The 25,688-nt window shown below is 38.6% G+C and overlaps 2 protein-coding genes across 7 annotated transcripts in view; one reads left to right on the top strand and one right to left on the bottom strand.

Annotated features, from left to right (window-relative positions):
* The window catches only part of Macrod2 (mono-ADP ribosylhydrolase 2), a 1,826,063-nt gene that overhangs the window by 540,579 nt on the left and 1,259,796 nt on the right, over window positions 1-25,688 (top strand). The window lies entirely within an intron of this gene.
* On the bottom strand, window positions 20,719-21,391 carry LOC130881471 (60S ribosomal protein L9-like). The gene has a single exon (XM_057781067.1). The coding sequence runs from the start codon at window positions 21,377-21,379 to the stop codon at window positions 20,801-20,803; it is 579 nt and encodes a 192-aa protein (XP_057637050.1). The 5' UTR covers window positions 21,380-21,391; the 3' UTR covers window positions 20,719-20,800.

Here is a 25,688-nt window from a genome sequence, read left to right as displayed (position 1 = left end):
AACTCTTATACAATAGGAGTTTAATTGATTCACATCAGCTTACACGCTGAGTGTTTGAGTAGAAATAAGCCCATTGTCTAGAAAATACATTTATTTAGCCATTTATAAGCATTTCAAGACTATGGGCTTTCAGGTTTTTTTTTTTTTACTATTAATTTTTTTCAGTTTAATCTAGTATATGTGTTATATAGATTTTTGGCACATACACGTAAGTGTGCCAATGTGTATGCTCACATACATTCATGAAGAGGCCAGAAGAGGCTGTGCAGTTCATTTGTCTGACCTCCAACCGTAAAATCATTTCGTTGCTACTTCATAACTCTCATTCTGCTACTGTTATGGTTATAATGTGAGTGCTGAGGCCCCGGGGGCATATCTTCAGGCCTCCACTTGGAACATCTTCTCCAGGAGATGACTTAGAGACAGACTTATTTGAATCTAGCAGTTTTTAAACTCTTCACCTTTGTATGTAAAGTTTTAAAACATTTTCACATTAAGAGAATAATTTACCGAGAGAATCAGATTCGTGGACATTTGGATTTTCTAGTGTCCTCACAGACGTAGTTTGTCTGCCGTCCCTACCCCATTTGTGGCTGTCGGTGCATTTCTGCTTGTGTGTTTCCACTTGGAATGTCGCCTCCCAACTCATACTGCAATTTAGTTGTAGCTGCTACAGCACTTATGGCTGGAACCTTTAAGAGATGGTTTGGTTGTGAGGACTCCACCATCAGAGCTGGAATGATGTTTTTTAAGAATTAGTGGTTTCCAAGAGAAAAAGCAAGTCCTTATTGTTTCTCTGCATCTCCTATCCTGTACCAGTTCCTCGGCGATGTGATGAACATGAAGGTCCATGCCAGGTGCCAGCATCATGATCTTGGGTCTCTGGCCTCCAGAACCAGGAATCAAATGTGTTTCAATTATCTATAGTTTGTTCAGTCAGTGATATTCTACTACAGCAGCAGAAAACAAAATAAGACAATATTCTTTAATATTTTTATCGCATTACAAAATAATTTAGGGTTTTTTAAAAATTAAATTTCTAAGAGGCCACTCTTTTACACTGAGATTCTACTCTAGGCCCAACCAAATCAGATTAAATGAGAACAAACTGGTTTGTGTTTAGATACTTTGAAAATTGAACATCAAAATTGAACACTTTATATTTTTAATTCTTTTGAGATTTTATTTATTTTTATTTTATGTATATGAGTGGGTTGCCTGAATGGATCTCTCTGCCCATGGAGGCCAGAAGAAGGTGTCATATTCCCTGGGTCTGTAGCTATAGATGGTGATTGTGAGCTGTTGTGTAGATTCTGGGAATGGATCTTGGGTCTTCTGGAAGATCAGCCAGTGTATTTAACCTCTGAGTCATTTCCAGCCTGAAATGGGATACTTCAAATCACCCAACCAATCATTCAACCGCCAACCAACCAACCAAACAAACAAACATATATATCCAACTCCAGGAGGTTAACAGCAGCCAATCAGAAAATGGCCAGTTTGTTGCAATTGGTGTGATGAGGACGAAGCTATCTGTTTAATCCTATAAAAAAAATTAAGTTTGAAATGATCAGTTTGTTCTCTGACTCCTCTCTCTTTCTCTCCCTCCCTCTCTCCTTCTGTCATTTCCTTCCTTCTTGTTTCCATTCTCCCATCTCTTTCCCCTATTTCTCTTTCTCTTTGATTCCTGCCCCCTTCCCTGGTGATCAAACCCCTGTATGCCAAGTGAGAGTTGTTGCACTGAGTTCTCTCCAAAACCCTTCGGTTTTCTTCATCCCTGTTCCTGTTTGTGCTTTGTTCTAGTCTACAATCTAGGGAAACCCAATTAGAGTTTTAATCTGCTAACTGCCAAACTCGTCTGTAATGTTTTGTAATTTGGTCTTCTGTTGGGAGTCTTGACGGACTTGCCCTGGATGGTCTTGGTAATGTTCGAGCCTCAGCCAAAAGTGACTGCAGTAAGATGCAAACAGGAGCTCAGATAGCAGCCATATTTAGAAACAATTTCAATTCTCTTAAATTTAGCACTTGTTTTTTGGAACTGCCTTGTAATTTACAAACCAGCTTTCCCCTGAGATTTAAAGGTCTTCATGACTGCTCTTCCTGACAGTTGAGATGAGTGGACATAAGGAATACTGATGAGGTTATTAGACTGAATGAAGCTCAGAAGGGAAAGCAAGCAGGCTACAGAGAACCAGACGATGCTGTTCTCGCCTGTAAGAATGCTGCTCTAAGTCTGATTCCATGAAGAAGTAGCACAGCTCAGTGAACTGTTTTCTTATAAGTGTAATGTGAAATGTTTCCTTCATGGAATTCAGATTATAGGGTCAGATAGGACAGAGGCAGATATTAACATATGACAGATATAGCAGTCTGAAGGATAGTCTCCATTGTGTATGAACTTTAGTCCTCCTTTCTACGTCTTTTGTTCTGGAGTATTAGTTTAAGATATGGTCCTATAATTTATGTCATGGAATATTTGTTTATGATACAAAGGTGTGTTATATTCTTTTACGTCATATTTATTTAACTCTGTGAAGCTGTGTTACTTTGCCTCTCTAAAACACCCAAATGGTCTAATAAAGAGCTGAGCAGCTAATAGCTAGGCAGGAGAGGGATAGGTGAGACTGCTAGGAAGAATAAATAGAAGGAGAAATCTAGAGAAGAAGAGAGGGAACATTCCACATACAAATTGTAATGATATTTCACTTGTATTTTAATAAATAGAGCTTGCCTGAGTATCCGGAAAGTAAAAGAGCCACACAGGACAACTTTACATACCTGTCAGTAATGACATATACCTTTAATCCCAATAGCCACAATGACACACTTCTTTAATCCCAATAACCATAATAGTTGCCATAGAAACCGAGCAGTGCATGCCTTTAATTCCAGTGCTGCATGCCTTTAGTTGCAGCTCTAGAGAGAATTATAAGACAGGAGGAGACAGTTCTCAGAAGTAGTCTCATTCTGAGATTCCTGGAGGCAGGATTGCCATTTATGGACTAAGGTTGAAGTATGAGCCAGTGACTGGCTGTTTTGCTTTTCTGATCTTCAGGTTGAACCCCAATTCCAGTCCCTGAGCTTTTGTTAATTGTGCTTTACAAATCACAATGCATTCAAAGTTCTATTTAATTGAAAGGCTGCATTATCATTATATAACATCTTTAAAATTGATTGCCCCAGGTCCAGTTTTCCTTATTCCATCTTATAGTAACCTAGCAGGTAATTATTTTTAAAACACCACCTTGGGTATTGAATTTTCTAGCAAAGAAGTATTGTTTGGCTCCTTGTTTCATAAGACTTTAAATGTGAATTTCTAAGCTTGCTTCAGTCTGAATATATATATATGTGTGTGTGTGTGTGTGTGTGTGTGCGCACGCGCATGTATATATAATACACACATACATATCTCTCTATATATATCATATATTTTTTAAGATTCATTTGTGATTCCTTCTTCACCTAACCCTTTGTCTTCAGGGAACTGCTCTTTTCATAGTTCTACTGAATTGCCATTCTCCCCCACTTCTATCCTTCTTTCTTCTGATATGTTTGTGGCCAACTTATTTTTCAAAAGTTGACTCATATTTTAAGGAAATGATTTAAACTATAGCCTGAAATAGTTTTTCTTATACACTCCTAAATAACATCTGTTACATTGCTAGTTTAAGTGTCTCCTGCCTCCTTCTCTCCTACATCTTATCAATGAACAAGGTATCTTTATGAAAGATGGAGCTGTTATGTAAAGGGATCATGTCTTTCCCATCTTTGTATTGTTTTTTTGTTTGTTTATCACAGAGTTGACATTTAATAAATACTTTTTCATCTTCACATTGATGAATATGTTCTTCTTTCCAGGTTTCGCTAGTATTGCATATCGTTCAGAGACATTGTGGATACTTTTATTGCCCAATATTAGACCAAACTTTTGACACTTAACCCTTCTAAATAGAGTCCTATACAATGCCACATGCAGAATCATTCAGGGAATTTGGGCCAACCAAGGCTTTATGAACATGTCTTATGTAGGCTGCTGAAAAAGCATGGGATAAAACCAGACTCGATGAACATAGCAGACATGAGGGCTGCTGAGAAGTCAAGAACAATGGCACTGGGTTTTGATCCTACTGCACGTACTGGCTTTGTGGGAGCCTAGCCTGTTTGGATGCTCACCTTACTAGGCCTGGAAGGAGGTGGGAGATCCTTGAACTTCCCACAAGGCAGGGAACCCTGACTGCTCTTCGGGCTGCTGAGGGAGGAGGAGTTGATTGGGGGAGGGGGAGGGAAATGGGAGGCGGTGGCGGGGAGGAGGCAAAAATCTTTAATAAATAAATATTTTTTTAAAAAAAAGACCTCAGAGATGAGGCTTGTCATAATTAGAGCATAGGCTATGGTTTTCATCCTTGAAGGTATTTTGCTTTGAAGATATCCATATTAGGCATAGCAAGTATAAGCAGGAATTAGACATGAAGTCTCCCCTCTCTCTAGTTGGAAAGTGTTTGTTCACTTGAGGCTAACAGCTATGGACAGGAACACATGGCCTTGAGGCTTAGTTCTTTCAAAGGAGAGAATAAAAAAATCAGATTTTTGTCAACCACCAAGTTCAATCTGCTTTACTCTCTTATGGTCAGAAGGGAATTTTTTCCTTAAGATATCTCCCCCAATAGTACTCTAGAGTGGATATTTTAAATAACAACCCCCTGATTGTCATGTATTGAGTGCAAACTACATCATAGATGTAGAAATGAAGATGATGTGACCTGTTTCTTCCAGAAGATGCATCTTTATACTTGTCAGGAAAAAATTCCTAGACTATTTTAAAGTGCATATACCACAGTTAAACATGAGTCTTATTAGTTGTGTTTTCTTTATGAGCAGAGGTACCTACAAGGGCACTCTGGTAGTTCTGAATTTTCCATGATACTGCCTGATTTCTCCCCATGGTTGCCACCCCACTTAACCACACTTTAGGCAACATATTGTTTCACAGGTTAAGAGCTGATAGAACCAGATTTATACTTAGCAAAGTCACTAAGATGGGCAGGGGAACTGGTTCAGTATAGAAAGTACTTGGCATGTCAGCCCAATGACTTGAGTTCTTATTCCCAGGCCATTGGAAAATCTGGACACAGTAGTAGGTCTAGTAGTCTGTAATCCTAGCATGCCTTTGTAGGGCTATGGAATGTAGAGATAGGAGTCTTTAGAAACTTATAAGCTACCTTGCCAGTGATGAGGCCCTATCAAAAGTAAAGTGGAAAAGTAAGGCCCAAAGACCAAAGGTTGTTTTCTGACCTTAGTACATGTACCGTGATACAAGTGTCCCTGAATAAACTCACACCCATACATTACACATACACACACACACACACACACACACACACCAGCAAAATGTTCCATTTTCTAACTTTCCCAAATCAGTAGCAATCTGGCCATGTTCATGGAGGATTGACTTCACAATTATAAAATTCTCAATGCTAAGAAAGGCTGTCCTGTCCGAGTAACACCCAGAAATGCAAGGTCTCCCTTTGCAATGGGAACCAATGGCAAAATGCTAACATAAAATTGAACATTATAAATACACTCAGTTACTTTCTATTTGATAGGTTCATCACTTAGAAAGACTTAGTATTCCATGTCAATCTTTGGATCAATTCTTTATTTTAAACAATATCTCATTAATGTATATAACTTCCTTTTTATATTATAGTCTTGATTTGTGATGAAGAATATGTTATTGAAGAACAGTCATAAGTTGTGAATGTTAAACTTTGGGTGTAAGAAGATGAAATCAAAGCCAAGAGTACAAAGTTGGTGCTTGAATAAAAGCTGTAAGGATGTAAAAATAAATGCTGATAAATGTTGGGTTTTCCACTGAATAAGAGGTCTTTACAAAATGTAAAGATTTAAGAGTATGTTTCTAAGACAAAATAATCCAATTTTCAATGGAAAATAGAACCTAATTTATTTATGTTGTGCTTTACTGAATTTATTAATTTTTAAATAATGCTCAGCTTTTTTCAAGGTTTATTTATTTTCATGCTTACTTGGTGCACTGCTATTGTTTACCTCAATATACAGAGCTGTCACCTGTAAAAACTTCATGGAAATGAATGGCTCCAATGCGATAATTAGTGAACAAGCATTCAAACTCATTTTATTTTTCATGGCAGAATTTGTGTTAGAATTTCCTGTTAATCAGGAAATACCAGGAATGACTCTGATGTGGTGGGGAGCAGAGTTTCTTTTTTTGCTGTCAACTCGTCTGTAAAACTGAAAGGAAATGAATCTCTAAATACCTGTTTGTCCTCTTTACTATTTTCAGAGAGTAGATAATTACTCTGCCCTGAAGCTCCACATTGTGTTCCCTACTTCATTCTTTCCTTCTTTATCCTTCCCTCTAAGTCGACCTAATGATCCTCAAGTATATGCCCTATAGTACAACTCCAAATAAAGTGCGCATGTGCTTGGGGTCATATTGTATTTAGTAGTTGCTTGGAAATTGATGGGGAGAGGGAATGCAGTAAAGATGCAGAGGATAGGAAAGATCATTTGTTCCTTTGGAACTGTGCTGATCAGAATTCACAGAGAAGAGTCATTTGTTTGATTCCTCCCAGTCTGACTCTTATTCTCCTTCCAATTCTTTTTCCTTCTGTTTTTTGTCTCTCGTTTCATCTCCTTTTCTATTCTTTTCTTTTCCTCTCCTCCCCCTTCCCCTTTCCTCACCTCATTACTGAGGAGTTCTGTAGCCTTTACACTCACAGCACTGGGTTGGGCGGCATTTTTTAGAGGATGGAAGAGATGCATCAGTAATGTTAATAGGATCATGTAAAGCTAAGGAGTGCCCTGTAGAAGAGGGGAAACCAAATAGAGATTGTATGCCCAGGTCTTACTCTTCATGCCATTTGTACCTGTGCTCAAGATGTTCTACAAGAAAAATAAATCCTGTGAACCACAATAACAAACAGAACAGGATGATAACTCTTAAGGTTAACCACCAACTCTCCATTTGGAATTAAGACCCATTGGACAAGAGGAAATTCATTCCTGGTTCCATAAACCTAGCTAACAAGCCAGGGCTGTGAAATCATAGATCCTTGAGGAGAACCTATAACCACCTCTTTTTAAGCCAGCATAAGAATCCCTAACTACATTTTAAACATTTGTCCTTATGTTTGCAGATCAGTGTATCCTTACTCCTCATCAAGGAAAGACCTCTTTGCAACAGACAAAGACCATAAGAGAAAAGCACAACCAATCAAAATACAGAGTTGCAGAGCCCAATCCTAGTGAATACATCTATACCTAAATGCTCAGGGAACATCAAGGAAGAGGGGATGGGAGGACTGTAAGAGTCAGAAGCTCATAGAGTTTGCAGTGAGACTATGTCCCCTACCTAATAATACCAGAGGTAGCACCCATAAAGTCTCACCAACATAACTGCCTAAATATGATCTGAACAAAGATGATACCAGCAGACATGCCAAAGTGGGCAGAAGGAAGCCCATAAAACTTCAGTCCTACAGAGGAGTACAGGCAACTAAGGAATACTCAGAGTTGGGAGAAGTAGTATTGTCCAGGCAAGGGCACTCCTGCTGTAAGGAGGCTGCTGTTGGTTCCTGGCTACTTAGCCCTGAAATAATCACATAGAAACTGTATTAATTAAATCTCTGCTTGGCCCTTTAGCTCTAGTTTCTTATTGGCTAACTCTTACATCTTAATTTAACCCATCTCCATTAATCTCTGTATCACCCCGTGGCTGTGTCTTACCAGTGTCTGTCTTCGGTGGGACTACATGGCCTCTCTCTGACTCTGCCTCCTTTCTCTCAGCATTCAGTTTAGTTTTCCCTGCCTCCCTAAGTTCTGCCCTATCAACAGGCCAAGGCAGTTTCTTTATTCACCAGTGATATTCACAGCATACAGAGGGAATTCCACATTACAGTCCAATTGATTATCCAATACCAAATGGTCACATCTAAAAACAAATGTAAAAATAACATTATACAGACTCAGTAGTTTATGTCTGATATATATATATATATATATATATATATATATACACACACACACATACACACACGCATTATATTTCATTAGTTGTAGCAACAACTAATGAAAAAGAGACCATGGATTTGAAAGACAGGAAGGCAACAAGCAGGGGTATATGAGAAGATTTGGAGGGAGGTACCTGAAGTTAGAAATTATCTAATTGCATTATAATTTCAAAGATAAAAGAAACAACTAGAAGAAGAAGGGCCAGACTCAGTAACAGAGCACTTAAGTTGCATTAAAAATGTGTTTTACTTTATATCTCCAATAATATTTTAATGTATATTGAGTATAAGAGACTGCCCTGTGCCAGAAGTACAAAAATTAGGCAATTCTTTTTCCATTGGACAATGTTCAAATGTGGGGAAAATGCATGTGTGGTTGAAACCCCTCAGAGGAAGAAGACACTGATGTGGATGGCATCCTCAAAGCAGTAGGATGAAACACAAATGAGAGTAGAGATTAAGCTATTACACGAACCTTGTAAAGCTGAGATGCATGATAATGAGACTTTCTACAAACAAGGTGGGATTTGTCATCCAAATGTAACTATTGGTCAAAGGAAAGGCAAGAGGAACCCGGAAGAAGGAAGGATGATATGGGAGCAGGGTGGGAGAAAGAAGGTCTGAGACGTGTGCACTAAATGTACTTACAGGTGCCTTCTCATGATCTGAAGGATTAGTTTATCTTGACATAGATGTCTAAGCTAACTGTCCTGGAGAACTTGGACTTCCCAGTCTCTGCATTGTAAAGGATGTTAGCTGCTTTCCTAAAGCGCTCTTCAAAGCCTGTTAGTATTTTGTTTGATTACAAAGATATATGTTTCTGGTGCAAGCTGGTTTTCCTAACTGGATCACCGACTGAGTGTCATTAAGGTGACTGGTATTTGTGTGGACACGAGGGGTAGATAGTTGGAATATTACAGGGACACTGCAGGAACAATGTCTATGAGGTGTGCAGCTCTCCTTTTGCTCCATACTTCTGTTCCCTCTCTGCCCCAAATGGCTAATTAGCCTTTCATGTGCTTTTACACTTACAGACTCCTTCATCCTGATTGGCCAGTTCTCTGTTGCTCACATTAGACTACAAAAATAACCTTTGTCGTTTCTGATGTCCCTGTGGTTGCTGTCACATTGCAGCCAATTTTAGATGTTCTTCAAATCCACTGAAGTGAGGGATAGCTTTCTGACAGTGTGAAAAAAATTCTTTTTCGTCTCTTTGGAGAAAGAGAAATTTGCTGTCTTCTTTGACAGCTGGACAGGGAGAGATGGCAATCTCATTTCCTTCTCAGTATTCTCTGGCAAAATCATGAATAAGCAACATTTGAGCTGGCTGACTTCCAAAGAATGTTTCCTGTCAAGCTCCTGTCAGGATTCTGAAAACCAGGCAACAACTTTTTCCAGTTGTGATTTTCTGTTATTTAATTTTTTGAAGTCTGAATTATGAATTTTTTTTGCTCTCTAGAAGTTGTGCTGTGCTCTCTATAATTCAAAGTGAGAGATAAAGATGATTTAATCCCTGGTGTTGATATGACATGGGAGATGTTGTATAGTGGAATTATCTGATGGGGATTATTGTAGCAAGTAGTTTAATTACTTTTATATTTTAAATCCAATCTATCAGAAGTCAATGTCTAAATAACCTTTCATGGATAATTTTAGGGGTCGTGGGATTGTTAAAGTCCTATTGTAGAGGTAGAAAAGGGAGAATTGCTTTTGTCATGTAAACCTCTGCACCGCCCTCCCCACTTCTCTACCATAAAATTGTTAGGAAGCAAACTCAAACAAAAAACAAAGAACCAAACATACAAATGAAAGAAACATGGAATGTAAATTTGGTATTTCTGATTTTCTCAAAATCAGGAGGATGAGATTAAATTTTAAAGAGTGGTATTATCTTTTGGAAGATTTATTAGTGGTAATAGTGCCTATTCTCCAAGCCTGAGTGCCTAGGATTCAATTCCCAGCACCCACGTGGTGATGCTAGGCATGGCTACACGTGCCTGTAATCTCAGCAGGGTGCAAAGAAACAGGCAGGTGTAGAGAAATTGCTGGCCAGTCTTGCTGAAACATGAAATGAGGTCTTTGTATTTCAGTGAGAGAACCTATCTCAAAGCAATAAGGCAGAGAACAATAGAGGAACACACACGCACACGCACATGCATGCAGATACCTTAAAAATATTACAATGCATTCTACTCTAGTTAAAATCTTACTGGGTATCCCAGGATAGGACAAATTAGGGTTTTACATTCATTCTATAGAGAAAACTCACCACAGTGAGAGGTTGGACTTAGGAGACTCCCTGATCCTGTAGCTATTGAATGGGTTTCTTACTTTACCTTCTCATTTATTTAGACCCTTAAAGAGCATAATGGAGATAAACAACCCACTGCATTCTCCTTATTTGTTTGTTGTAAGAATTAAATAGGTGAATAATTGTCAATTTCTTCAGTAAGCAACACTAAAGAGGTATTATGTTATTTATGGGCACACTTATTTCAAACTTCACATTTTGATATAAGGCCCATGAGCATCTAATTGTTTTTGACATTCAGAGTTTTATACTAATGACAACTTGCCTGATGCAGAAGAATAAGTAAGTGTAGCATTTGTCTCATAGCAGAGTTTAAGAGGGCTCCTTCCTTTTTGTTCCCTCTCATGAATAAGCTTCAAATTGTTTTTAATAGAGTTTATCTCTTAAAGGAAACATCACACCAGTAAGACCTAAGCATCTTATTGTTGATGTGACTTGGTGTATTCATTCTTTGTGCAAAATATGTTCTGAAATGTTTCTTATTATTTTTTCCAGTTATTCTGGAAGGTTTGATAGGGCTAAATTCCTATGGTTAGGGAAGTTCCTCTAATCCATACTCTTTCATGACGTACAGCCAGGCAAAACTGTGTTTCAGTTCATTTGCAAGCAGATTACACATAACTGCCTCAGCAAGGGTATCAGACCATTTTTTCTTGCCTCAGAAACTAGCAACAGAATAGCTACCATTTGTCAGAGTTTAAGTCTTGCCAGGTGGTGACGAAAAACACCTTTCAACCCTACACTGGGGAGGCAGATACAGGAGGATCTCTGTGAGTGTGAGGCCAGCCTGGTCTACAAAGCTAGTTCCAGGATAGCCAGGACTGTTACACAGAGAAACCCTGTCTCAATAAAAAAATAAATAAATAAAATAAAGTCTGAAGTCTTGTCTAATTTTCTCATAGTGTCATTTAGCCATCTCAACCCTATACCATCAAAAGTAGGATTTGCTGAGCTATCACGCAATTTCCTTCTTGATTTAGGTTCACTTAAGAATTAGGAATGATAAGTCAGAACCACAGAGTATTGCACAAAGATAGCTCAAGTCGGTCAAATAGGAGACATTAGTTCTGTAGTCTCAGGTTAGGCGATGCCTTTTGAAAGGATGCTGAGCAATGGTTACATCAGTGAGATCGTAAACTGCTCTCACTGTTCTTCTCCCTTCCTTTCCTTTCATGTCACCTCCAGATGACAGGATGTATTTATCAATATTCTGTGTGCTGGTTCTTAACTTCTTTGTTTCTTAATGACTGCCTATGGACTCCTAAATGTCTTAAAAATTAATTTTAGGAAATGTAAATTTGTGAATTAGTAATATGTTTTCCAATTAACATACTAAATTGATCGGACAGCAGGTCCAAAAATTACTGTGATTTCCAAGTAGCGCTGAGAGTTAATCATATTCAGAGATATCCATTATACTTAGGATCATATAGCAGACTGTGATGATTTCCATCATTGATGAAGTTGTAGGTTTTCTGGCAGCCACTTCAATTTCTCCCCCAAATTCACAAATGAAGGGAATGGAAAGATTTAGGAGATAGTGTAAATAAGGATTTCTCCCTGTAAAAATGTGTGACTCTCAAGAATTTCAGAAACGTATGAATTTTTTTCCGGGCCTTGAGCATGTTAGAGTTTGCTGTGAGGGATAAACCTGTCTTCAGGTTGGAGCGACAATGAGTTCCAAGAGGGGAGGAAGAGGGGAGGATGAGGACAGATAGAAACAAAACCAAGGATGGAGGGATTAAGAAGGTAACAGAGCAGGCAAATGACTAAGCCCGAAAAAGTCACTTGCCATCAAGTCTGATGATCTAAGTTCATCTCCAGGCTCCACTTGATGGGATGGAGAGAACATACACTCACATTGTCCCCCACTGCATACATGTACTATGGTATGCGTGTGCCCCCCAAATAAATTACTGTAATAAAAAGGTTTTCTTAAAGGAAAAAAGGGCCAATATGGTGATTAAAGAGTTATAGTTTCGCTTTTATCGTTAGAACATGGGGATTCGATTTGAGAGGCTCATTCCTGGAGGGAAATACTTATTTTCATGTTACTTCTTAGTGGTAACTTGTTTCATTTAAAACAACATCCAATGTCTTAAAATTATTTTAAAGTTCCTTCATTCTAAGATTAAATACAAATGTAAAACCTTTAAAAAAAAGCCTGTTATCTATATGCTTCATTTTTAATTTAGTGAGTATTAAATGTATTAACCATTCCTACAATGTATAAATAAGATATGAATTTAATACCAGTCTTCTGAATTTGTCATTGTAGACAGATGAAGAAATAATGTATTTCAATCTTTCTTTTCATTTTCTGATACTTCCTTTTGCCACCCACAATTTTTTGTATTCCCACAATTTATTTTTATTCTGTAAATTATAATAAAATTATTTTCTACATCTAGCTTATAAATATAAAATGTTAGGAACATTATTATCAGTGTGTTACTGATGTAAAACAACAACTTGCTTTTTTCCTGCATTAATTTGGTTGACAAGTGTTCAAATGGCAATTGATTTTTATGAAGATTCTATATGGACCTTTGATGCCCATTTCCCCCAAGCTGACATCGTGTAACCACTGAAGTACTATGTTTATGATTTCTACGGCATTGCCATAATGTAGCATTTTGGTTTGTAGGAGAAACTTTGACAGTAAATTATTTGCTTGTATCTTGTATTAGAGTAGAAACCCCATTACTACCGGTTGCATTGGAAGGATTCCTCCAAGCATACTTGGTATCCAGGATGTTTTGAAACGGTCCATGAAGGAGACAGAAATAATGGAGAGACAGCACTTTTCTGTGATGATTTGAATGCCACAACACAGGGAATTCAAGGCAGATAACACTTCTCCATTTACAGAAACCAAATGTGCGGAAGAGAATTGTTGTGATGCCAGATGAGTTGATGAGACATATTCTCTAGCACATTTCTGTTAGAAGCCTCTTGACAAACTATTTTATGCGAAGTAAATATACCATCCTAGCCTGAAAACCTCTAGCAATGTTTAGTTTCCCCTTGATGAATTACAATGCAATTCTCTAGTCTACTAATTTCACTAAGGAAGCTAATGAGTGGAGCCGAACCCTAATCAGCTGCCAATCAGAATTCCTTGAAGCACAGAATGTCAAATATTGAAGCAATTTTTAAAACTCATAAAAGCACTTATGCTCCATGATATGTCATAAAATCTGTGATGGAAATCTAACGCTGATGAAACTACCTTATTTCTCAAGTATTTACTCCTAATAACGGCTTTCGCGTTTGCCCAACTCTTTCATCAGCATGCAAGTCTACCACTATTGGAGGACTATGTTATCCACAATGGCACTGTTGCACTATCTGGCTATAAAGCTATCACTAGCTATAGATAAATGCCAGCCATAGAACTCATCAAAATTATAATGTTGGAAATTTTGTCTTCCACAGAGAGAGGAAAGCCAACTTTGGTTTTTCTTCAGCTAATGTCAGAGTGGATTTTGTTTCTATGCTGTACTTACCAGGCAGTGGTGGCACACGCCTTTAATCCCAGCACTTGGGAGGCAGAGGCAGGGCAGATCTCTGTGAGTTTGAGGCCAGCCTGATCTACAAGAGCTAGTTCCAGGGCAGGAGGACAGGTTCCAAAAACAACAAAGAAACCCAGTCTCAAAAAATTCAAAGAAAGAAAGAAAGAGAGAGAGAGAGAGCGAAATAAAGAAACAGGTACTACATTTCACTTCCACTCTTTATATCATCAAACTTTTCCCATGAAAAGTTATTATGTCAATTATTACTTTGTCCTTTGAGAATGAGCATGTAGTTACTTTCCTTGAAATCAGTCCATAGTCATGTGCACCCTCCAACCCTACAACTTCTCCACCCCATTTGAAAGGTGCAGTCCTTCCATGCATATATGTGTGACTCTGTCTACCTTCAGGCACACAGACACATGTAGGTGTCTGTGGGAGATGAGGAGTTCTTCTACATATTTGAGAATGTGCTATCGACCCTCTTGCTAGATCATCTATTAATGATTTTTATCATGCCGAGGTACCTTTTGTGTGATATTAATAGAGTGATCAGCATTTCCCTTCTCAATCAAGTTGGGGGACTCTGAGCTAACCTGCTCTCTCCTGGAGAGGGTTTTGGCTATCCTGCCAACAGCTGCTAATTTAGGAGGCTTTGTCTGATTTCCCCTGAGTTCTTTGAAAAGATACATTTGTGTGAGAAGAACATGTTCCCAGTCGCTGTGGTTCCTGGAGTACTCAGGTTTCAGATGCAGTTAGCCAGTTTGTTTCATTATTTTGATTTCTGTCACAGCAGATGAGGTTTTCTCTTACAGAACAGAGTACAAAGAAATCTCCCATAATTCTGCCTAGAAATATCTTCAGATACATATGTGAAAACTTTTTCATTCACTTTGCATAGTGATGCAGGAAGAAATAGGCTGTTTTATTTTTCCTGAGAAAACACTAACTGAGCTCTCATATAAAATATGTGAACATATCTTAATGCACTATGAACATAAAGGAGCTGTCACAGAAAACAGTTTCTCGTCCCTGAGTTTTGGGTCAAGAAATTAGAAAAAAGGTCAACTAAATTCCAAATGGATCCCTTGATCCTCACCTCTTGCTTCCATTTCCGGACACACTCAACGGATGAGATGTCTTTCATAAATGGTAACAAACATCTCCATACATGATTCTGCTCAACTACTATCCCTGTTTGAATAAAATGCCTGGTGTTGCTCTGTTCTCAGAGGGAAATACCACCTTTCTTCCTTAAGTCAGAAAACACAAGACTATGTTTATCCAACAAACTTCTATACCTTCTCTCCAGATGTGGAAGAACAAACGTGTTGCCACAGGACCTCAGATGTACTGCAAACACACATTGGTGGGGGCTGAGGTTGATAAAAAGGTTCACTAATTCTTGTATGACGCTTTCAATGGATACAGTATGGGGGAGGGGGTAGAGATACTCACTGGTAAAAAGAAAACATTGATAGCACAGTGTTTTTTCTATGTAGCATGACTACTTCCTCGCAGTAATATAGCAATATTTGTACTAAAAACCAGATAAACCGGGTCAGTTACAGAATAGTACATTACAGAATGCATAACGGGAAAGTGCTCCTGTGTCGTCAGAAATCTATCTTGTGTTGGATATACTCTAAATCTCCTTATTAAATTGACACAAATGCTATAAGTCACTTTCAATGTAAGAAATGAAATTAAACAAAAAGGTATGAAAATGTTTAAGCAGCAGAAGCAAGCTGCCTGGTGTGTAGAAAAAAAAAACCTTGCTTTTTCTGTATTGACTCATCTCAACATAAGGTCTCTGACATTCAGAGCACTGCTTTTTTTGTTTTTTTCAGTTGGGTTTTTTAGCAACAATGAAGCAATGGCATGCATATTACTCTTCAGCTCATTTAGGTTGAATATATTATGAATATTCATAATCAACTCCAAAGATCTAATTTTTGCAGCTTTTGAAGGAAGCTATCACTACAGGGAACTGAACATAGGGTTTCATTTGTACTAGGCAAGTAGATACTCATGGTGTTTGAACTGTGGCCCACATCCCTGGTGGAGAGAGTAAGCAAGATCCAGACCCAGAAGAGCAGTTTGCTTCATTTATGAAGGAGATCTAATTTCTTAGATCACCAAACCAAGTTTGGGTCAAGACTGTAACTCTCTTATGGACAGAAAATACTAAACAAAGAGCATGAGTCTTTGGGGTGGGGCATCGACATAGTGCTGGAGAAGTGTTAGGAGCTAGCATCTAGCTATATAAAACACATATAAACCTTAGGCTTAACTCATATGATCAGAGACTAGAAGAGGGGAAATCAGGAGGTGCCAGAGGACAGGGCTACATTTTGACTAGAACATGTTTTTCAAATCTTTGGCGAACAAAGATGAAACCAACAGAGGGCTTATAGGACTTGTGGCAGGAGAAGGATTTTGGATTGTTTGACTCCAAAACTCAGTCCTGAGCCATATGGCTGTGTTGGAATAATGCTAACAAATGTGTGTGGCAATACAGTTCTATACCAAGAAGTGTACATGAGCCATCCATATCACTGCATGTCTAGTTCTGTATTAAACTGTGCTCATCCAGGTCCTCCATCCTTACCTGGTCCATTGCTGCTATACTTGTAACCATTTCAGCTTGGGTTCCAACTGATCTCATATACATCCAGTGTACCAACACTTTACCAAAGCATGTCCCGCACTAGATTTCTGTGCTGATGTTCATGCTTCCTGTGAACTCCAGCTGAGGCAGTGTCTCAGCTTTTCATCAGGTTCTATCTCTTATTTATTTACAAAATAATGGTGAATTTATGAACACATTCCTATTTTGATCAATCCCACAAGAGTAAAAGCCTTAGAAACTGTTTGGTTACTTCCCAGATTTAAAGGAAGGGCACAGATAACCAACCAGAGGTCAGCCTATTAGTGCTACTGAAACAGAAGGTTGTCGCCATTGCATATTCCTGTTAATGTTTTCCTTTAGTTCTGTGTGAAAGCTCAGATGATTGTCGTGGACCCCCTATCGGAAATTTCTCTCCTCACCTGAAATGATTAACCTGTAGTGACTTGCAATGTTCTAGTTATAACAGTTTTACATCTCTCAAAATTGCAGTGGAAAGCAATTTTGCCATAATATTTCATTTCACATGACAGCAATGTGACATTTCTTCAAGATCATGTAGATACTACATACATTGTTCTTCATTTCAAATATATCACTTATTTCTCTAGACTGGTACATTTTCTTATTTAACTTCTCCATTTTTGAATTGGGGGAATCTCTGATGAGCTTTTTAGAGCCTTGACTTAAAAAAATCAGACCACAATTTACAATAATTACTGAACAATTTGGAAAATGAGAAAAATCAACTATGTTTTTCCCCATATATGACACACAAGCTGCTGACTCTTTAGCAAGCAGATGTGTTTTATGTGCCACCGGAGGGCTGTGGCCCATTCAGAACTCCACTTGGAAGGATTTCTAAAGCTGGTGGTCTCCCTTAAATTATCTATAGGATTATCAGATTGCATGGCCCAGCGTGATGCTTTTTTCCTTCATGTTTGTCTAGGGCAAGGTCTGCATGGCAGCTTATAAACTTACATTAGTTTTTATCAGTTTTTATAGTGATTTCTTTGACCACTGGGGAAACATGAGAACTTCAGCCATGATAATGTTTCATACTTCAGGTTTCTTATATGTCATTATGCACTTGCTCATTTCTTGTTTATGTCCATATGGTCAGGACTACATTTGTAACCCCACCCCCTGGGATCTCTAATGTTATCCTGTCAGGTGTTAGTCCTCCATTTTCTTGGTTAAACGATGTGACCTCCTTGCGTCTCACCTCATGAAATGGTGATGATTCCTTCATAAGACTGCTATGCGGTTTAAATGATATAGTAGTGTACTCTGCTCTTGTTTATATAGTCATACCTTATTGTGAACACTTCCTACTCAATGCCACTATGTTGGCTTCTTTAACATGGTTAGTTCATGCAAGGCTCTGGAAGTCTCAAGGACATGACTGATGTGGGATTCCCCTCTGTATGCTGTGATTACCACTGATTAATAAAGAACTGCTTTGAGCCTATCTCAGAGCAGGACAGAATAAAGGTAGGCGGGGAAAACTAAATGGAATGCTAGGAGAAAGGAGGCAGAGTGAGAGAGAAGCCATGTAGCCTTGCCAGAGACAGATGCTGGAACTTTATCAGCTTCAAGGCGATATATAGATTAATAGAAATGGGTTAAATTAAGATGTGAGAGTTAATTAATAAGAAGCTAGAGTTAATGGGCCAAGCAATGATTTAAATATTATGGTTTCTATGTGATTATTTCGGGGCTAAGTGGTCAGGAACTAACTAGCAGTCTCCTTGATGACTTGAAAATAATCTCATATTGGCATTCCTTGGAGGTGCTCATATTTGCCAGAGTGCCCCAGCAGGATTGTCCATAAGTTGCCTGAAGAAATTGCTTTAATTGGTGGTAAACTATCTTTTCCACCCTAGATTTCATTCCTCTTTCACTGGTTTCCTTTCAGATAATATATTTGACCTCAACTTACTGTCTGTTTGTGAAAAGATTTTGCAGCCTGTAGGTTACTTGTTTTTTTGGTGTTACAGTCACAGGATGCTTGGCAGAGAAACTTGCTGTTGGAGATGTTAGATTTGGCTCTCAGTTTATGAGTGTACAGTCCATTATGGTGTTCAAGGCAAGGTGGCTGGAGTATGTTGATATAATAGCCACGGGTCTCTAAAGAACAGAACTGATAAAATTAATATGCATTTTAAAGGAATTTTTTAGATTGATTTACAGGATACAATTTAAGTCATCCTACAATGGGAAGGCCAAGAATCCAGCAGCTGCTCACTCCATGACACTAATTGCCTCTGCAGTTCCAATTTGGGGCTGAAGACCTGGAAGATTCCTGGAGGGCTGCTGGTCATCCATCTATCTTGGAGTCCCACAAAGTTGGTTCTAATGTTTGTGAAGAAAATACTATAGCTTTGGGATAGATGAACTTGCCCAAAGAGTGAGGGTAGGCAGGCAAAAGTCAAACTTTCTTACTTCTATGTCCTTTTGTCTAGCTACCACCAGAAAGTGCTGCCCACATACATTTAGGGTGGGTCTTCATGATTTAAATAATTTGATTAGGAAAATTCCTTCCAGAGGTGTTCAGCAGCTTGCGCTTTAGTTGATTCCAACATGCTGTTAACCAAGATTAACCATCATAGTTGGGCAGTGGCAGTGGCAGCAAGCTGCAGTGGCTTGTCTCCTAGTACTGCTCGGGATGTAGCAAGCATTGGAAGCCAGGGGCTTATCCTGTGATCTACCCTGAAGTGGCCTATGTTAACAAGGTAGGCCCTAGATTCCAAAGATTCCACAGCCTCACAAAACAACATCAACATTTGGGGAACAAGTCCTCATGAGAGCTTGTAGGGGCCAGTTCGGATTTCAATTACAACAAGCAAAGAAAATAATTGATGGTGTTTATTAACCCCAGGGACATATTTAGTGTGTGTCCTTACAATGGACTATAATTTTAAAATCACCTTAATTTCTGTCACATCTGTGGGCCCTTATTTTCCATCCCTTTCTGTAGTGTTTTCAAATAATTAGTCTTTGTGTACTGGTTTCCCACTTGACTGGTAAGAACATGTTCAATGGGAGAGTTTAGGCCTGTGCTAAGTTTTCTAGCTTTTAGAATAAAATCTATGAATATTGGGCTGACAACTCATCTGAAAAGTAGTAAAAGTTGAATTTTATGTGTATAGGTAAGAAGAAATGATTAGCTCCTGGTAGTACCCTGAAAAGCAAGAGTTCCTGGTCTCCTCACGAAGTCTCCTTTCCCTTTATTAGTGAACACTGAACACTGATAGTATGTTATGAAGAATTAGCCATAATACCTTTGGAGGCCAAGTGTCTCAGAAACAAAGCAACAATAACATCCTAGGAAAATGGAAAGCATTCTATTCACACCTGGAGCTCATTTATTTGGACCAAGGGTTAGATTTCACAGAAAGCAATTACTAGGATGGATTGAGTTCATTCAGACACAGTGATTTCTTTTTAATTGTAAAACTGTTGAATATTTTCTCCGACCACAGTTGCCCTCAGAACTGTTGACCCTGGGAAACTGCATTGCTCTTTCCTTTTGAAACTAAGGTGAGCCATTTGTTGTAATACTTCAACATTGGACTAGAAGGAAAGATGTCCCCATCTGTTTCGTCCTACTGTTCTGCAGGCGTGTAGCACCTTTTCCGTGGGATAACATTTGGGAAGTGCCCAGGCTCCCTGTGTAACACAAAGCTTGTGTGCCGGCCAGTCTGGATGCTGCGTGTGTTTTGAGAGTGTGCTCATGCATGTTCACATTTGTGCTCTTTCTTCTAGAGTTGTTCTGCTAAGTTTATACATGAGTCTATGTGAATAACTGAATGATGACAAATCATGTTTGACTCAGTATGTATGTTAAAATTTATCTCACCTTCCCCCATGTGATTTCATATATATTAATTCCATTAATATTAAAAAGTTGTCAGGGCAAAGCACTCTTTGCCTTTTATTTTTAGTGAGTTTCTGGTATTTATTTATTTAGTGATTCTGGGAATCAAACCCAGGGCCATGAAGGTATGCAAGACTCTTGCTCTGCCACTAAGTCATACACTGTCAGGTCTTAAGGTCATTTCTAACTTTCTACACATATTTTAATATTCTTTTTTTCTGGTGTGCTTGTTCTTACCTCCTCAGTGAAACAGCGTTTATATGTGTAAACACTAAGAGATTCATAAAAAGTAGCTGTGTTGTCAAAAGGATATATTCTTTTTTTTTTTTTTCAATACAAGTCTTTTATTGTCCCAAAAGACACCCCAAATCGTATTAAAATTCCGAGCTTGTTTCTGGGACTGGTACCTTAGGTCTACTCATCAGCCTGCTGCACTGTTCCCTTTTCAGACACATAGATACCATCCAAAAACTTCCTGATATCCTTGTTCTTAACTGTTGTGGCCTGCTGTATCAGAGCCGCCGAGTTTGAAACAAGTTCAATATCATTTCCTTCAAGGATTAATTCATCCTTCTGGGCTTGAGAGACAGAACAAGCAACGCCTGTCCTCATCCGAACCCTGCGGATGTATTTTTCACCCAAGAAATTTCGGATTTCAACCAAAGACCCATTCTCCTGAATAATGACGTTGATGGGGAAGTGAGCATACACGGACCTCATCTTGTAGCGGAAGCCCAGGGTAACACCCTTGATCATGTTTTGAACGTGGCTGCAGATGGTTCTGACGGTGGCCAGTTCCTTCCTGTTGCCCCACCATTTGTCAACCCGGAGCCTCTTCTTCTTCTTCCCAAGAAGGCTCAGCTCTACGTTGATGTGATTGAAGTCCCTCCGGAGGGTTCCTCTGGGGCCCTTCACAATGACTGTGCGCCCCTTCAGAGTGATGTCCACATTTTCTGGAATGTCGACCGTCTGATTGCTGAGAATGGTCTTCATTCTCGCAGTAGATGGGGCAAAAGATAGAGTTGAATTGCTCTGATTATTAATAGAACTCTATGGACCTACTTTTACTTAAAACTATTATTGAATCTTCTAGCTATGGCTAATATTTGCTCTGTGAAGCAATAGAAACTGGCCTAATCTCAAAGCCTGCCTTTTTTAAAAATTTTTTTTTATTTATTTATTTTTACATTTTCTTAGAAGCCATTTGTCACTTTAGTTTATTATACTTGAGCTGATTCTCTCCCTTTGGAAATAAAGGTGAAAGAGTGATCATTAGAGTTCCTGGTTTCTACAAATGACAAAATCAAGGTTCAGAACAGCTAGGCTGTATGGAAAGCTAAGAGGCAAGACTGGAAGTTCAGCTCCCTCCTCCAGGAACAAATCTCTTTCTCTTTGGGTCACCTTTTGACCAAGCACCTTTGTGGCCTCTCCAAGAGCTTCAGAGTCTGGTGTCACTTTGTCCAATGCAGCAGAATCTGTCAAGTCATGGAATTCTAGACCTACTCAGAATTCCAGACCAGTCTGTCCTCTCCCTCACCAGGAGGAAACTGAGTCTGGAGAGTTGAGCTGGCAAAGGAATTCACGTGGACAACTCATGCTTGAATATCAACCCACTTTGAAGAAAATGCTGGGAACTGAACCTGCTTTCAAAGCACAAATTAAAGTGTTTCTTCATTCAAGCTTGAGAGGGAACTCTTGACACCACATCAAATAGCTATTTTTTTCTACTTGGCACCGATAGAGGAGTCTTAGTTCATTTACATCTGCCTTTTTCTCTGTGACATAGGTTAGCTGCTTTATTTATATATCCCTGCTGAAATAGGCAATGTGCGCTGGCTGAACTATAGCTCATGAAAAAAAATCATCCATATTTTATTCTAATGTCTTCAGCAGCCCTTTACTGGCATTATGATTAAAATGTGTGTCTTGGGGTTGTTACTGGGGAAATGCCCAGCCAGTGAATTTGGCTGCTGCTCAGTGATTGTTCCAGTTGACATGAGAGGTGTCATTACCATAGGTATTATATTGTTGTCATCAATTTATTTTCCAGTGCTCCTGGTGGGGAATATTGGGGTTTTCTTCTTGAAGATTGCTTTTTATCCTTTATTTTGGATATAGTGTTCTTTGTGTATATATATATATATATATATATATATATATATATATATATATATACTTTTTTTGCTTTGTTTCCTGGGCCATGATAAGCATTTAGAGATGCATGAAAGGGCTTTCCCACTCCATGAGCCTCCCCTCACATATCTGCCACACACTCATCTCAGCTTCTGTGTAATTCCTCACAGTCTACCACATGTCCATGCATGGGCCATGGGCATTAACACAAGGCAAAATAAGAATACGCAGTAAAGTGTTCTTTTTGTGTCTTATGCTTATACTTTATGTTTTCTACTATACAATTATTATGTGTTCTTATACAAATGTCCTTTAATATATGAATATAATTTTGAATATGTTGTTTCAAGCTCATTTAGAAATAGTCTAATAAGTCTCAATGCATCAAAATGATGCACGTTAGTTAGCATCCATTTCTTAGTGTGTCATTACTTATTCATCAATCGAAGTCCTTGAATTTTGTGTTCTGCTCCTGGCAACTGTGACTTATTTGATACTTGTATGAGCCACTTTAGACGAGTAAATAAAAATCAGACAGTGGACCTCAGCCACAGTCAGGAGGAAAGCAGTGGTTTTCAGTTTGGGTTTGGCAGAGTGAATCACTGTGGGGCTTTGTGTATGTAGAAACACCAGCCAGACTGTAACACACTGTGAGAAAAAGATTACATATCTCTGGCAGTTTGGCCTTCTAATTACAAGGGGTTTTCTTTGTCCATGAAAGGTGCCACATGTGTGGCTGTGGTTGGGAGTAAAATAAAACAATTAAATCTTTATCACAGGGGTAAATAGTATGTCTCTTTAGCTTAGCTGTGATAAGGAAACCTTAAACCAGTAATACATAAGATGCTTTAGAACATGAAAGGGCTCTTTGAGAGGCCTTTTCTTTATTGTTATTAAAATTTTCCCTCATTCATATTTAGTTCAAGTACATGGTAATTCTAGGGAATTATGAGCCCACCCATGGAAAAAAGACCCGCTGTCAAAAGTAAAGCCATTGGCTTGTAGCAATGTGCTTCTGACGTCTAAGGCACATTGGAAGCTAATGTCAGCCCATGACTCTGCCTCAGCAGACTGGGTTTATTTCTTTTCCTTTTCAAGACAATATGGGCATCATTGCTTTAAGAAGACAGAAGTCTATAAATGGTAAATGTGATGATAAACGTATAGCCACCACACCACTGTTGCTCCAAGTTGAAAGTGAACGATCTGGGGTAGGGAGATGACTAAGTCATTACAGTGCTTGTTGAAAAAGCCTGGGAACCTAAATTTGGATCTCTGGTACTCATGTAAAAAGCAAGGCATCTCTACCTCAGAATAACAGGAAAACAACTGATATCTGCTATGGCCTCTGTATGTATGTGTACACATGCACACATATACACACACAGAGACCAATCTATTTGTATACTGTTTTTTTCTAAAGAACAATTCCATGTCTCCGATGATTTAAAAAAAAAGGTGCTTGAGGTACAGAATATTGTTGCAAGACCCTTTTAAATTAGTTATGACTAATTATCTACTTGAATTTTAGTTCTTTTTAACTGACAATATTTAGGGTCTGAAGTTTTATTTTCTTCCAGTATTTACTCACTTGAGAAAAACTGTATGAAACCCTACGTAGCCTGTGAGACTCTCAAACTTGTCTCTATATAGACATCTTACAAGCGTCAATCATCTCTACACTTTCTAGAGTAAGATGAAGAGGAGATATATACATACTTTATTTCTTGGCTCAGCAAAGGAATGGCGATTTCATGAGGGAGTTGTGACCCATGTCCTACTACCGATTTTCTCCTCTATTTGAGGATCTAGGTACATTCTAAACCCATTACTTGTTTCCTCTCTTTCCCCTAGTTTTTTTATAACATACATGTTTAGAAGACATTTTTATATTGATTGAGTATGTGCATGTGTGTGCGCATGTGCACGTGCTTTCGTACATGTTGGAGGTCAGAGAACAACTTTCAGGATTGGGTTTTCTCCTGTCACTCATTGGTTCTGGTACTCAGATGATCAGTCTTGGTGACAAGCACCATTATACACAGAGTCATCTTGTTGAACCTCTACTAACTTTTGAGAATATAAGTGGTTCTTGAATTTCAGCACCATCAGAACCGTAGGAAGGGCTTTTCAAAAAACCCTCAAGTACTGGGTCATGCCCACAAAGTTTCCAGTTCGGTACCCCATCCCTTAGCACAAGCAATCCTTTGGGAAAAGAATGATGTAAAAATATACCACATTTTAAGTAATTATCTGCTAGGTTATGGGAGTATTGGCAAGTGTGTACTTACACTTTTTTTCTGTTCTCTATTTTCCATATTTCTACAAGTTATATCACATCTAAGCAGACCAGGCTGGTCTACAAGAGCTAGTTCCAGGACAGGCTCCAAAACCACAGAGAAACCCTGTCTCGAAAACCCCAAAAAAAAAAAAAAAAAAAAAAAAAAAAAAAAAAAAAAGGAATAGCAATGAACATTACAGACAGACACCTACCTGCTAAACCACTAGCCCCATGATCTTTCCCCTCCTGTACAGACACGTCTTACAGAACCATGACCTCTTCGCAACATGGAACAAGTCACTTTTATTTTCCCCTGGGACTCAGGAGTAATTTTCACTCCATCTTCATCTGACAGACTCCGCTCAGATTGCAGAGCAGTCAGCTCCACTGTACCAGGACCAGGACATCATATGAAGAATATTGCCTCCCGGGGAATAGCAAATCACTTAGCTACACTTAAAAAAATCTCCCTATTTCTCCCCCTTTCCCACTGCTCTCAGATCACAGCCACAAATGGTTGTGTGTAGACTATTGTGGGAAGCAGCGTCCAATAGACATGTGCTGGACCACAGACATGGTCAGAAGTTAAGATACATTTCTCTTCCCTTGGGTCTGTATTCCTTTCTGGTAAGTGTGTCCTACCTAACATCCTTTAAACTAAAAGAAAAACATACAGGTAATAGCATAAAAGACATCATTGCACTTTCAGTAATTTAGCCTGATTTTTTTTCTTAAATCATTCTTCTGGACACCTCTGCTTTGTAATTTTAGCTCAGACTTTAAAAACAAGCTAAGTATAACATTTTTAGAAAAGAGCTTTAAAGAACCTTGGGTTCTTTTATTTATGATTCATATAGGCTTATAGGGGTGAGGGGCTTGCTTAGAGAA

This window comes from Chionomys nivalis, chromosome 9 (genome assembly GCF_950005125.1).
Source record: "Chionomys nivalis chromosome 9, mChiNiv1.1, whole genome shotgun sequence".
NCBI classification, from domain to species: Eukaryota; Metazoa; Chordata; class Mammalia; order Rodentia; family Cricetidae; genus Chionomys; species Chionomys nivalis.
This window is presented reverse-complemented; position numbering and strand designations above follow the sequence as displayed.